General features: G+C 52.4%; 6 protein-coding genes across 6 annotated transcripts; 2 read left to right on the top strand and 4 right to left on the bottom strand.

The window, feature by feature from the left end:
- The first annotated feature begins 189 nt into the window (after window positions 1–189).
- Window positions 190–2,066, top strand: SMAC4_02451 (uncharacterized protein). Its single transcript, XM_024655203.2, has 4 exons — window positions 190–675; window positions 806–1,282; window positions 1,438–1,634; window positions 1,713–2,066. Coding segments are annotated over exons 1-4 (774 nt in total). The 5' UTR covers window positions 190–576; the 3' UTR covers window positions 1,714–2,066.
- Window positions 2,067–2,833: 767 nt separating this feature from the next.
- On the bottom strand, window positions 2,834–5,917 carry SMAC4_02450 (uncharacterized protein). The gene is made up of 6 exons (XM_024655202.2): window positions 5,625–5,917; window positions 5,497–5,520; window positions 5,328–5,379; window positions 5,244–5,258; window positions 3,222–5,126; window positions 2,834–3,141 (listed from the first exon to the last, which is right to left on the bottom strand). The coding sequence occupies exons 1-6, from the start codon at window positions 5,743–5,745 to the stop codon at window positions 3,024–3,026; spliced, it is 2,235 nt and encodes a 744-aa protein (XP_024511116.1). The 5' UTR covers window positions 5,746–5,917; the 3' UTR covers window positions 2,834–3,023.
- Window positions 5,918–6,544: 627 nt separating this feature from the next.
- SMAC4_02449 (uncharacterized protein) lies at window positions 6,545–7,234 on the bottom strand (the record flags this gene model as incomplete). Its single annotated transcript, XM_003350730.1, has 1 exon — window positions 6,545–7,234. One exon carries the CDS (start codon window positions 7,232–7,234, stop codon window positions 6,545–6,547), a length of 690 nt encoding a protein of 229 aa, XP_003350778.1.
- A 436-nt stretch (window positions 7,235–7,670) lies between these two features.
- SMAC4_02448 (uncharacterized protein) lies at window positions 7,671–9,694 on the bottom strand. The gene is made up of 2 exons (XM_003350729.2): window positions 9,051–9,694; window positions 7,671–8,955 (listed from the first exon to the last, which is right to left on the bottom strand). Exons 1-2 carry the CDS (start codon window positions 9,064–9,066, stop codon window positions 8,006–8,008), a joined length of 966 nt encoding a protein of 321 aa, XP_003350777.1. The 5' UTR covers window positions 9,067–9,694; the 3' UTR covers window positions 7,671–8,005.
- A 291-nt stretch (window positions 9,695–9,985) lies between these two features.
- On the bottom strand, window positions 9,986–11,392 carry SMAC4_02447 (uncharacterized protein). The gene has a single exon (XM_003350728.2). The coding sequence runs from the start codon at window positions 11,312–11,314 to the stop codon at window positions 10,277–10,279; it is 1,038 nt and encodes a 345-aa protein (XP_003350776.1). The 5' UTR covers window positions 11,315–11,392; the 3' UTR covers window positions 9,986–10,276.
- A 291-nt stretch (window positions 11,393–11,683) lies between these two features.
- On the top strand, window positions 11,684–12,693 carry SMAC4_02446 (mitochondrial 37S ribosomal protein mS33). The gene is made up of 4 exons (XM_003350727.2): window positions 11,684–11,799; window positions 11,856–12,064; window positions 12,128–12,186; window positions 12,251–12,693. Exons 1-4 carry the CDS (start codon window positions 11,761–11,763, stop codon window positions 12,271–12,273), a joined length of 330 nt encoding a protein of 109 aa, XP_003350775.1. The 5' UTR covers window positions 11,684–11,760; the 3' UTR covers window positions 12,274–12,693.
- The last annotated feature ends 359 nt before the right edge of the window (window positions 12,694–13,052 follow it).

Here is a 13,052-nt window from a genome sequence, read left to right as displayed (position 1 = left end):
CCCTGAGATTTCAGTGGATATCCCGCTGTATCACAGCTGCAGCTCAGTGGGTGCACAGTGTCAGTTGTTCGTCGTGCCTTCCTGGCGTGTGGAGGCAGGCGAGGCAGGAACGGGATCTTGAGATTCAGGTCCGTGCTCGTTGCCCGGTGAGCCTGGACCTTCCGCTCACCTTGTCAGCTTGTCCATCCTCGGGTACGGGGCAGCCCTAGCAGGAAGGCGCAGGCCGGGACAGCAGGGTTCTTGAGTGGACCTCACTTGCCTACCCGGACCGGACCACCAAACCGGACCCCAAACCAACCACTTTAACATCCCGGACCCTTGAACCTCATTCCGTCATCCCACTCCCGGAAACTCACTTTTGATACACTAGAGAAGTGCTATTCTCGTCTTTTGAAATAACCGTTGCTTTTGGAGTTGTTGCAGCTGCTGGCCTGCTGCATAAGCTTCCTTTCCTGCTTGGAGACGTCACGTCGTAGCCTTTCCTATCCGTTACAGCGATCATCATCCTCTTGGAGCAGAGCTTCAGCGGACGGCCACACGACTCTACAATAGCCCCTCGCTTTTCACAACTACAACATGGAGGCTCCTACACAACAACCGCCAACGGCCGGTAATGATGTTGCCGCCTTCAAGAAGTTCGATGCCTATCCCTGGATCAAGGACCGCCCCTTTCTTGTAAGTCAACCCGCGGTCACCGTGTGAGACGCCTTACCCAAGCCTCACCCTTGAATTCACATCACAAACCATCTCACACGATACCGCTCACCATGAAAGCTCAAGACTGACCATATCATGATCAACATAGCAAGGACTCGTAGCCATGCTGGGCCCCCTCTCGAACGGTTTCGAGCACCAAAAGGCTCTCGGCATCTCTCTCCAAGCCCGCGTCTGGTGGTACAAGTCCCGCCTTAGCATCGACATCGACCGGTCCGCCTACGAGAACTATCTTCTCTCTTCGTCATCTTCTTCAGCGCCCTCGCACTCACAGATTCCCAACTCGCCCGTCGACGCCCAACTAGTGGACAAGCTCGCCGAGATCCAGCAGCTCATGGGCATGACCCCTGCTTCAGCATCCGATGACGACCTACCCACTTGGCAAGTTCAGGCTCCCAAGGTCGATTTGCTCAAGAAGGCCGACGATGGTAACGCTGATGGCGCGGAAAGAGGAGCTGATGGTATGGCTCCTTACCCTGAACGTTTCAATGCCATCATCGAGCTCGTCACGAATGGGACGCCGATCCCTGGCATTAAAAATATTCCTGATACGGTTGTTCGGCAGCCTGTAAGTTTCTCCTTTACTTAGTCTGTCTTGATTTGCCTTTGAGCATGGCGCTTCTATCTGCGGGGTAAACAAGAAGTAGAAGGAAGAACTCAAACCTGCCGGGCAAGGAGGAAGCTTTAAACGGACACTAACCCTACGACTTATTTGTGCTCTAGGGTATCTCCCCCATCGGCAAAATGCAAGCTCCCCAGAAGCCTTGGGAGAAGAAGCAGCAACAGCAAAAACAGCAGGCTGCTGCCGCGAACCCCGTTACTACCGAGGTCCTGATCGATCGTGAATTCCCTCCCATTTCGCCTGACGAGGAGGAGCAGGCGGAGCAACAGCAAGCCCAGCCGCAGAAGATGGATTCCTAGTCAGTTTCCACTCATGACGGTTTTCCATCCCAGATGAGCGGGCTACATATCAAAACTGACCGTATTTTCATGATCAGACGTTACTTTGCACCCGTTATCCAAGTGAAGTACCCAAGCTAGATGATGAACTCTCGTTTCATCACGGGCAAGAAAATGATGTCGCTAGACGGTGAAGAAGGAGTGCATAGCATGGTAGCATAGAGAGGGTTTTTGGCAGCAGTTTCATTACTTGCGTAAATATGACTGAGCAGATGGCAATGCTCCTTATGGGAGTTTTGGTCAACAGAAGAGCCTTCATCGTCTTCTGGCAAATCAAGATATGGGAGGTACTAGAGTGGATGTGGCAGTCCATTAGCAGAGGGATTATAATGAGTAGATTACAATGCTCAGCACGGTGGCATATTGTTTATAAATGGCTTTAGAGGTATGGAAGACATCCACCACGTTCTGGCACATATTGATTTTAGCCCAGGAAATGAGCTCAGAGGAACTTCAAGCTGTTGGTATTCGTGGATCTCGTGAGGCTGCGACATCTCCTGTCCCCTTTAGTCTGATCACAAATATCTTCGGACAGGGCAAACATGCTCGCACCACATATAATGGACTACTGGTACCATGTCTGACAGCATCGCAAAACGCTTTTAACCCAATTCAACAGATATAGTTCAAACGAAAGGATTGGTAGGTGTAACCAAGGCTGCTTGCTTCCTTCAGCCAGAATCTTAGCACTGGTTGAAATCCGTCGAGTATCCTCATTATGACTAAGTGGCAAAGAAGACGGCGTTGTGAATGCAAAATCAGGAGACACTACCCCATAGAGGGACCAAGGAAACTGAAATAACAGAGGTCACGTTCAACTGGGTAAGATGGACCACATCCGACCATATATTGAGTCTGATGCTTCTTTAAAGTGGTTGGGCGCGGGCAAGTTTTCCTTCATGGTATGCTTCAGTTGACTATGGCGAGAAATTAGGGCGAAAGCGAAAGGGAATGAAGGCCGTAACGCAGATGATATTGCGAAGATGATGGATGATGAGAGATCATCTTCAACCTCGGCCATTGCAACGTTGACATTCCCCGAGGCGACTCTCAAACGTTGACAGTCGACTCTATCCCGGACCAGAACAACCAATACATATAATACATACAAGTGGAAGCACACAAAACACACAGCAACAAGAGGTAGACAAGCAAATCAAACAGCAAGAACAAAACTCTTTATGTCTCTCATCATTTTTCTAAAAACAACTCTGCAGCAGCTGGTATGCATGCGGTAAGAACAACTACTGTACTGTGGTCCAGTGTCTTCTTGCTTTGACTGTGTCTGTCGTCTCCATTATAAAACCCCCCTCTACCTTGCCTTTCCCTCCGCCATTTCCAATGTCTATCTATGCACCATAGGCGATCTGACCCATGGGTCTATCCTCCTCCATGCCGGGAGCCATGAAGTTGGTTCGGGGATCACCCGTCTCCTTGGCGGCTGAGCAACGGGCCATGGTTGGGGAGCTGTGTGGACTGTCAGTGAATACTGTGCTATAGATATGATTGAAGACAGGTAATGCTGAAAGGGAGGAGGAAATACGAACCTTCTGGAAATGACGTCGGTAAAGTAAAAGTTGTCGATGACCTTCTTGAGGGGCTCGTTGCTTGCGGTAGCGCCCTGGTTCTGCTCAGCCAGCTGCACCTTGCTGAGCTGCTGGAGCGAGGGAGCCTCGATGATATCGTAAGACGAGAGAGCAGGGCTGATCTCAACCATGCGATCCCGAAGCATAGCAACATCATCGTAGGGGAGGCGGACGCCAAGGTACTCGCTCACGGCGCGAAGAATCTTCCAGTCCGTGCGAGCGGCACCGGGAAGACCGGTGGCAGCGCGGGTCATCTGCACACGGCCCTCGGTGTTGACGTAGGTGCCAGCCTTCTCGGTGTAGGCAGCACCAGGGAGGACGATATCGGCGATCTGGGCGCCCCTGTCGCCGTGGTGGCCCTGGTAGACGACGAAAGCGTCCTTGGGGATAGTGGCCTCGCCAAACTCATCGGCGCCGAGGAGCCAGACGAACTTGGGCTTGGTCTCGGCAACCTCGGCGGAGGGAACAGTGAAGCCAACCTCAAAGGCGCCGACTCTGGAGGCAGCGCGCTGGAGAACATTGTAGCCGTTCCACTCCTCGGTGAGGAAGTTGGAAGCGTTGCTGTCGACGAACTTTCCGACGGTTTCATAGAAGGCATTGGCGTCGCCGTGATCGGTGACGCCAGAGCCCACAATGATCATGGGGTTCTTGGCCGACTTGAGCTTCTGGCCAAATTCACCCTCAAGCGCCTTCTGGAGAGCACCATGGTCGGTGCCAAGGTGCTCAAACTCGAAAGTAGAATCCCAAGTCTGACCGACAACGCCAATCTCAAGATCAGAGCGCAGCCATTGCTTACGGATCCTAGCATTGAGTACAGCAGCCTCATGTCTCGGGTTAGTACCAACAAGAAGGATAACATCAGCAGACTCGATACCGACGATGCTGGAGTTGAAGATGTAGTTAGAGCGGACGTCAACACCGTGGGCGAGAGGCTTGTTGCCGGAGGGCATATCCAGCGCAAGGTTCTCCGATCCAAGCCTGTTGGCAAGATCCTTCATGGCAACCAACGACTCAACCTCGGTGAGCTGACCAGCAATGGCCTTGAACTCATTGCCCTGGGGGTTCAACGTTTGGTAAGCGTGGGCAATCTCAGTCAGAGCCTGGTCCCATGACGCCGGCTCGAACTTTCCTTCTCTTCGGACCAGGGGAATGGTAAGACGCTGGGTCTTGAGACCATCGCACGCAAAGCGAGTCTTGTCGTTGATCCACTCCTCGTTAACCTCGTCGTTGAGGCGAGGAAGAACGCGCATAACCTCCAAGCCACGAGTGTCGACGCGAATGTTGGAGCCGAGGCCGTCCAGAACGTCAATTGATTCCGTCTTCTTCAGCTCCCAGGGGCGTGCACGGAAAGCATAAGGCTTCGAGGTCAAAGCACCGACAGGGCAGAGATCGATGACGTTACCAGAAAGCTCAGAGTCGAGGTTCTTCTCCAGGTAGGTACCAATCTGCAGGTCGTTGCCACGGCCCGTCGAACCCAGTTCCGGGGCGCCGGCAATATCGTTCGCGAACCGCACACATCTCGTGCACTGGATACACCTGTTCATGGAGGTCTTGATAAGGGGACCCATGTTCTTGTCCTCCACCGCTCGCTTCCCGCCGATTTCGTGGAACCGACCGCGGTCGGCGCCGTAGCGCATCGACTGGTCCTGGAGATCGCACTCACCACCCTGGTCGCAAATCGGGCAGTCCAAGGGGTGATTCGCGAGCAGGAACTCCATCACACCTTCGCGCGCCTTGTGTGTCAGGGGCGAGTTGGTCTTGACGACCATGCCGGGTTGGACGGGCCATGCGCACGACGCGACGGGCTTCGGGACCTTTTCGACTTCGACCAAGCACATGCGGCAGTTGCCAGCAATCATGAGCTTCCTAAGAAGTTAAACATTTTGTCAGTCGATCTTCGTAGGGCTGAGAGGCCTGTTGGAGTGACTGGAGCTCCGTATGTATAAATTTAGGGAGAGCGGGGCGAAACCGTATGTGACGTACTCATGATAACAGTATCTGCAAGACAGTCAGCGCAAGAACCTCTACGGGCAGTTTCCCGAGATTCAGGGTCCGTTTTCCGCATACCTGGGAATGGTAACGCCGGCCTTTTCGCAAGCCTGGATCAAGGCCGATCCGGCTGTTGGTTTCCACAAGTATTAGCGACGACCATGTTCCGTGTTTTTTGCCCCCTCTCTCTTCTCCCCATTTTCCGTGGCCCAGGACTTGCGACGCAGCGCATGGTGTGAGTGCTCACCCTCGATAGAGACCTTCTTTCCATCTGTAAGATACGGGAGGCACGAGTCAGTACATCGGCGCCGACGGGTACGGGGATGATACACGGTGTATGCTAGTCATGGGGTGGAGGTCTGGATGGAGACATACCAATTGTGAGCTCGACCTCTGCGGGTCTCTGAGCTGTGGCCGAAAAGGCACGGCTGGCATTCCTGGCCGCCTGATGCCTGCCAGTCCGCCAAGCCGAACGGGACAATGTCGACCTCAACATCGTGTGTCGTCGTCTCGACGGCGGTCGGAGGGGAAGTTGGAGGTCGAGATAGTATCGAGAGGTAGAGTTGAGTGTATCGCAATATGCCTGCAGCAGCCAGCAAGCGCCTGCTTGTACGGGTCGGCAATGACAGTGGGCAGCCTTCTGTGGTCTGTGCTATGAGTTGGACGACGGACCTGCCAGTCTGCCACTCTGCCAGTCGACTGGTCGGTGCAGTGGGTTCCGCCCTGCCGTCCCGGCAAGAAGTGAGGAGCTGACGCCACCAGCTGCCCGTTTCGCGGAGGAGCAAAAGAGAGCTTTGACCAATCATATTGCTCAATTTGTAAGCCCACTTTCAGATTTTGAAACTCCTTTAAAAGCTCAGCCAGCTGCCGCGCTCCCTCTTTTTTTGATCTTTTTTCCTCATTATTGTACTATGGCCACTTATTGTAGGGGGATATTGGTTCGCGATCGTCCACGCCTTCGGGTACGGATGGTTTGCACACTCTACGAGTGTTCCCCTCTATCATGTGTCCTAGATAGATATTATTTGGCTCCGTTTATGGATACACGCTAGATGTCCCTTTCGAGGGCCTCCTTGAGCAGTGATTCTTACCGCCGGTTGCCACATCTCGTCACGAAGAAAATCGCCTTGCTTAAGCAGGTTGCGCGTAAATTAGTAACAGTCTGCTCCATGTTCTTTTAGACGGCTATCTGGGATCTGATTCCTGCTTCACGCCTGCTGCTGATCCATCCATGGGCTCGTATCCATGTCGACACTCATGGCAGGCAGCATGTGGTGATACCTACCAGTAAGCTATCAACCCATGGGCGCATCCTGTATCTGAGTCCGTTCCTCCGGCCTCAACGCCGCCTGTCTGAGCACCTCGTGCTCCCTCTCCAGCAATTCGACATAGTGACTCCTCAACCTATCCATGTGATTCTGGTACCCATCGATTTCCTTCTTGCCCGATTCCACCACCATAAGGACATCCATCATGGCCTTCTCCCTCAGCGAGGCATTGTGCGGCATGTACTCCTGTGGGTTGACCTCCGGCAGATACTTGACGTTGAACGGGTTGTTGAAATCATTGTAGTCATACCCTCCGGGGGCTGGCATCTCCATGCTTTGAAAAACGGCGTCGATTTCCGCCTCTGCCGGGCCCGGCGGGTGCAGATCGCGAAGCCCGAACTCCTCCTCACGCTCGGCGGCGTCGAGGGAATAGCGATGCATCTCTCGCCCAAACATCCACATGAAATTCTCCTTGACGGCGGCGGTGTGGTAGTCAATGGTCTCGATGATGCGCTTCAAGCGTGCGATCCGCTGGCTTGGCTCGTCATCTTCAGATGGTGGTTCGATGTCTTCCTTTCTGAGAGGGACAAACAAGCTGGGTGCAACGTTGACGAGCGGGGGAATCTGCTGGGAAGGTCGGAGTGTTGGGGTTTGAGGTCGATGATGGCCGTCGCCGGTGGGATGGGCGCCAGCTCGATGATTTGAATGTGAGGACATTTTGACCGCTTGAGAAATGCGCCGTGGCCAAGGAAAACGCCTTTCGCGATAACTTCCGTGACTGTGTCTTGGCCGACAAAGGAAGATTTGAGTCAGTTCGAATATTGTAGAGGAATTTCCTGGTGGTGAAAATATCGTCAGCAACTTGCTTTTGTGGTTTAGAAAAGTGATTGCATTTGACACTCGTCAATACTTGTACATACGATGAGATATCAATGCTATATCAGAATTTGATCTGGTTTGTGCATTGGCCTGCCGACGTTGGCTGATATTGAGAATCCGCAACTTGTGGTAGTCACCCAATTCTCTGGCGTTTTTTGTGAGGATTAAGATGAATGTCGTCGAAGGATTTTACTATTTGAAATAGCCAATAATACTCTCAATATCCTGGCAAATCTACCTGGAGACAATTGGCGTATTTACTTGCAGGTCATAACCCACATCACCCATTTATTCTCACCGTCAATATACCACATTCGCCTACAGCAGCATGAAGTTGTCAGAAATGATACGAAAGTGAATTTTGATAAAATACAACCTCGACTTCTGCCACCCTCAAGCTTGTTTATCTAAAACGCCTACGAGGCAATGATCCGCCCCTGAAAATGCATTAAGTTATGATGCCCTGGAGATCTTCGTATCTAATGCCATATGTGTCTGTGCGGGTTGATACGTAACTAAACAATGTGCAACGATATGTTCCCTCTGTAGTATCATCGTCTCCGCGGCGGATATTGTTCAAGTTCCTGCTCTTATACAGCTCCGTGGGCTTCACCGGGATGGCAAGATCATCCTTGCGTATTCCCTCGCCAGCTTCAATGTTCCTCTCACATAATCCTCTAACCTTCTATCCTTTCTCTTGCGCATCCAGATCAGCAGCACCACCAGGATAAACAAGTCAATGACAAAGTGCTTCACGAGCACCCAGAACCACCACCCAAGCCAGTTGGTGAAGCTCTTTTCCTTGCGCGTCTTCCACTCCCTTCCCGACGAGATTTGCTCTCTCAGCGCCGCGATCTCAGCCGACAGCCTCACGATCGCTCTCTCCATCCTCTTGGTTCGTTTGTCGTTGCGCTTCGCGTACTCGCCCGGAAACTCATCGCCTCCAAAGAGTTCCTGCTCCGCCTCCTCCCTCATCCTCCTTTCCGACTCGTCCTCCTCACTCATGGGACTCAACACTCTCAGTCCCCCTTCCGTCCCGCTCAGCGGATGCTGGAACCTTCTCACGCCCGGTCCTGGGCTTTGGCCATATGGACCAACACTGCCATACCCGTAATTACCTCCGTTACCTCCATTATTATACTGTTGCTGCTGCTGCTGAAGCCCGCCTCCAGGAAGCGACTGCTCGCTGGGGCTATTACTCTTGACCTGGTTCCACACAAACTCGAGCTCGGCAACCAATTCGAGCGCATTGGGCGTGTTGTTGGCATATCGATGCATTGTCTCGATCAGCGCCTCAACGTAACGCCGCTTGGCCTCGGTGCGCGATAGGCCCTTTTGCGAGTTCCACGCGTCCCACTTATCCTGCTCGCGCGCAAGGTCTTCGGGCGCAGCACCGTAAGCTGTTGCAGCGCTAGGTCGCTCCATCACCCCATCGACATCGCCCTCCATGGCTTGCTTGTAGAGACCATAGAGTCGCATGCGGTCGCCGGGAGGTGGGCGGGCGGCGCCCGTTTTGGGAATCTTTTTGACGGTATTCAGGGCATGAACAAACACACGGTCTATCAGAAAAGGGCAAGTCAGCTGAAGGTTTACTTCGAAGATGAACGACAAGTGACAAACGGTGGGAACAATCTGGCGCAAAAATGGAGCGTACCTATTGAGTCTGCCATCTTTATGATGTATATAGTATCGCCGACAAGTCGAATTATTATTTGTATCGATGGGACAGGTATGATGAAAATAGTATGTGGTGTTGAATGCTTGCTACTCCGATTGCGCTTGGTATGATGTACACAGTAGACACCGAGGGGTATATGGCAGGAAAATTGCAGTGACAAATCGAATTGTAGTCGTAAGGCGTGTTAGTTGGGTCGTTGGGGGTATAAAACGTCGATTCGTAAAGCGTGACAAAGGGGTTATGTTGTTGGATAATCTTTGGGGACTGGGTCACACCGGTCGGAAATCGCAATCGGTGGGCCGTTGAAACTCCGAGGGCGAGCTGAACTGTTCTGAACTGTTGAAGCTCGGAGCAATATGGTGCATGGCTCAGAGAGAAGGATACCGGCGCCAGAGTCGAGATCGCTCGGGTGGGAGAAGTGACGGTTGAACTTGGACGGATTACATCGTGTAGTTGTAAGTGGGAGTTTCTGCTATTGTGCGGGCGCAACTGCTTGTCAGTGATGTCGATTGGGCGATGTTTCCACAGGCAGGTGGTGCAGCTCTCCGCTAATTTGGGATGCCTCGGCACGCGACTCGTTAAGGCCTGATCGGGTCTCCACTTCCCCATCTTTTCGGCGCACCCCGGAGTAGGCGAGGTGGGATCGGGTCTCCCCTGGACGGAGCCGGCTTGGATGCTCGGCCGCAGTAGGCGCACATGGAATGCACCAAGAAGAAGTCTATGATTGGTCGAGTGCTTCGTGATCACCGTTTAACAACTCTGGACGCCTCGTTTACGATGTTTTTCTTTGTCTTCAAAGTCTTTGTTGTCAAAGCACAGTGGTATGTGAGACCTGTATTCGAAATAAGCCACCAGATATTTCAAAAGTAACGAACACTAGGGGTATAACATTCCGAATATGCCTAATGGATATCTCTGCTGACTATGAGATGAGTCGCTAACCTGTCAATGGACAAAATAGCCCATCATCGAGCTTTGTCCACATCTTCTTCGCTGTGGGTTCTCTTCACATGTGCAAACAAATTGCACCTGGTCCTCCCCTGAACCCGGGCCGTTTGCCTGTGGTAATGAATGGCCCTAGTTCATTCGATCATATCCTTCTCATGGCCGATACCCAGGCTCTAAACCAGGAGACTTCGGGCATGTGATGGTGGTGTGTCGAAGTGTCAGATATCGTGTAGGACCTCAACAGTACTTGGTCGCTACAATGCATCGCCAGTGCTTTCCTGTGCGGAAGGTTTATTCTTCAGGGGATACGTTACTCCTGCCAGCTGCAACTGGGCTTCCCGCGCGGCCTTCATCTCCGCCTTCTTGTCCGTAAACTTTTTGAGCAGCTTCTTGTTCTCCAAGGCCATCTGAGCCGCTTTCTGCCCAGCTTCCTTCTTGCTCAAAGCACTTCCGAACCCGAGTTGCAGGTTGGTCTCGCCCCAGCCTGTCATAAAACAGCCAATGGCGAAAAGAGGCAACTTGGTTCCCCTGTCCTTGAGGTTTTTGGAAGGGAGGTCTTTATACTCAATCTTGACGCCCCTCGCGCCGATGGCAGCTTCGAGTATGGTCTTGGGATCATGCGCTTGGCCACTTTTGGATTTCTTCTCTTCCTCGCGGATATACTCCGCCATAAGAGGACCCCAGAGAGCCTTGAGCCAGTCTGAAACACGCTGGATCCCATTGGCAGGATCAGAGAGAATCACACCTCCCACATAGGCTTCGAAAAGGTCTCCGAGAATCTTGACTCTGACTTTCTGGCTTGCATTCGTGCCACCAACTCTGCCTTCCATGTTGAACTCTTCGGGGATATCGGCCATATTGTCCAAGCCGTAGTAGACGGAGAACTCGCCTAGTGTGGTGTTGCGGATGAGCATCTCGCGCCGTTGTGCGCTTTTACCAGCCGGCAAAGTTGGGAAAGTTTGGTAAATGAAGGAGGAGGCGATGAGCTCAAGGTAGGCGTCACCAATCCACTCCAGCCTCTCATAACTTGCAACAGGATCGTTGTTAGCTTTACCAGGATGTGTGAGTGCCGCCTTCTTGAGTGCCGGGTCCAGAATTTCCGGGAGTGGTGGCCGCGTTCTTTCGATAGTAGCGAGTGTCCATTTGGTATTGGCATGCAAAGAAGGAATTTGGATCGAGGTCGCCGGCTCCAATGCAGGGCCTTGTGATCCTGATGATGATGCAAATTCTGACTTTGTACGCTTGGGGAGCGGTTCTGATACCCCCTCTGGGTTGACTCCGTGTTTCGGCATGATGACCTTTTGCTTTCTGGGAAGCAAGACGTATAACTCAGATGGCGTGTTGGTACCTGGTGTTGGACGGATGAAGTTGAGAAGAAGCACAATCGAAGAAATGGGATTCGAGATGAGAATCCCATCCAATGGAAGTGGAAACCCTAACCCCCTGTCTGACCCCAGATCCATATGTCCATTCACTGCTGCTGGCCCGTAGCTGTCGTTTTCAGCGCCTGTCAGCCCTAGAACCCTCAGCTTCATCAGGCGGGCTTGTGCCTTGACGGACAGAAAACAACGGTTGCAATCCATGACCCACTTACGGAGCGAATGGAGGGATATGATTGGTAGCGCACCGCGCTTGACGGGCTGGACGCGGGAGATCTCTGAACGACGTCGAACAATTCGCGGCTCTTGTGGTTGCGGATTCTGGACTTCGCGAACCCGCAATTCCATGTAACAGCAAGATGTCGGTCCCACAGGCGCGGTTACTGCAACTTGTGAAGGTATGGAATAGCTCCAGACTAGCGGAAGAACCAGCATGCTAATCCTGTTGACCTAGGCTCGTTGCGAGCTCTTCTCGACGACTTTCAACCCCGAAAGAGTCCGCACCGGCAACAAGATCCTCCGCCAGCGACTCAAGGGCCCGGCGCTCGTGGCCTACTACCCTCGCAAGAACGTCGGTATCCGCGACCTCCAGAAGGAGTTCGGTACTCTTGGTCTTGAGGTGGACGATGAGGTCGATGAGGATCGCTTGGAGCACTTGGCAGCGTTCGTCTCCCCAAGTCCTGCTAATGTTTACTTGCAAGTATCACAAGTTAACCATGCCTATAGTCTGAGAGCCCGCGACAAGGGAGCGCCCAAAAAGAAGAGGACAGCTCCCTCTGCGGCCGGTAGGTTCCGTCTGTAACCCTTGCTCACAATTCAAGTCTCTCTAACTCTCGTGGCTTGCGACAGATTCGAAGGGAAAGAAGAAATAAGATACCACGTCCCGAAAACAGAACTACACGACTTGTACATGTATTATAAAGTGGGCGGGCTACAATCACATACCCTCAATACCTCGCGTTCGTTCGGCACTTGGTCCACTTCGATATCGATTCTCCGCTCAGCAACCGATGCCACAGCAGTTTCCATATGACGAGGTATTACCCATGACTACATGTGGTTAGCGATGCCTGTTACACTTGGCCTACCGAATGGCTTCGTTTTGTTGCCTAGTTTTGCAGGCAGGCCACGATTACCAGCTTGAAAAAATGTCCATCACCGGACGCTCCTCCCAGTCCGTCTGCAGAAGTCTTGTTATGCGTCGAACAAGAGAACGCCTGTTGAGAAGCTGAAGATACCGTGTCATATTTCCTTGACATGGATGGATTAAAGGGAGGGCGGGAGGGCATAAGTTTTCACCGTTGTCCATCTTTACCGAACAGGTTCGATGATTTGGCCGGAAAAAGCCAGTGTCCCACCAAAGACGCCATGACTGTGTCAAGGTGCGCTGGTGCTCCAAGTTGTTCCTTTGCCTTTTCAAACGAGGCCGGGCTGAACAGGAAAGTGAGCTAACGCTGGATACACCTTCCATTTTTTGACCGGAAACTTGACATCCCAGTCCTACGGAAAGAGAAAAGCCATCCCATTCCTATTTGTTGATGTCGAAGATGCCGTCTTGTTGTTGAAGCTTCCAGAAATTGCATGCTTACCTGTTCAACATATTTTTTGGTGAAGAAATGGCACGAACACATGGGATGGCATGTGACGTGTT

This window comes from Sordaria macrospora, chromosome 5, assembly GCF_033870435.1.
Source record: "Sordaria macrospora chromosome 5, complete sequence".
Taxonomy (NCBI): Eukaryota; Fungi; Ascomycota; class Sordariomycetes; order Sordariales; family Sordariaceae; genus Sordaria; species Sordaria macrospora.
Note: the sequence above shows the minus strand (reverse complement) of the source record. Positions and strands in the feature narration are given on the sequence as shown.

Excerpts from the sequence above, each read along its gene's own strand:
- SMAC4_02451 (XM_024655203.2), top strand. The coding sequence starts at position 577 with ATGGAGGCTCCTACACAACAACCGCCAACGGCCGGTAATGATGTTGCC. Across the intron at positions 676-805 it reads TCAAGGACCGCCCCTTTCTT|CAAGGACTCGTAGCCATGCT; the intron begins GTAAGTCAACCC and ends TGATCAACATAG. Across the intron at positions 1,283-1,437 it reads ATACGGTTGTTCGGCAGCCT|GGTATCTCCCCCATCGGCAA; the intron begins GTAAGTTTCTCC and ends TTTGTGCTCTAG.
- SMAC4_02450 (XM_024655202.2), bottom strand. The coding sequence starts at position 5,745 with ATGTTGAGGTCGACATTGTCCCGTTCGGCTTGGCGGACTGGCAGGCAT. Across the intron at positions 5,521-5,624 it reads AGAGGTCGAGCTCACAATTG|ATGGAAAGAAGGTCTCTATC; the intron begins GTATGTCTCCAT and ends CGTATCTTACAG. Across the intron at positions 3,142-3,221 it reads ACCGACGTCATTTCCAGAAG|CTCCCCAACCATGGCCCGTT; the intron begins GTTCGTATTTCC and ends CAGTCCACACAG.
- SMAC4_02447 (XM_003350728.2), bottom strand. The coding sequence starts at position 11,314 with ATGCCGAAACACGGAGTCAACCCAGAGGGGGTATCAGAACCGCTCCCC.
- SMAC4_02446 (XM_003350727.2), top strand. The coding sequence starts at position 11,761 with ATGTCGGTCCCACAGGCGCGGTTACTGCAACTTGTGAAG. Across the intron at positions 11,800-11,855 it reads GGTTACTGCAACTTGTGAAG|GCTCGTTGCGAGCTCTTCTC; the intron begins GTATGGAATAGC and ends CTGTTGACCTAG. Across the intron at positions 12,065-12,127 it reads CGCTTGGAGCACTTGGCAGC|TCTGAGAGCCCGCGACAAGG; the intron begins GTTCGTCTCCCC and ends CCATGCCTATAG.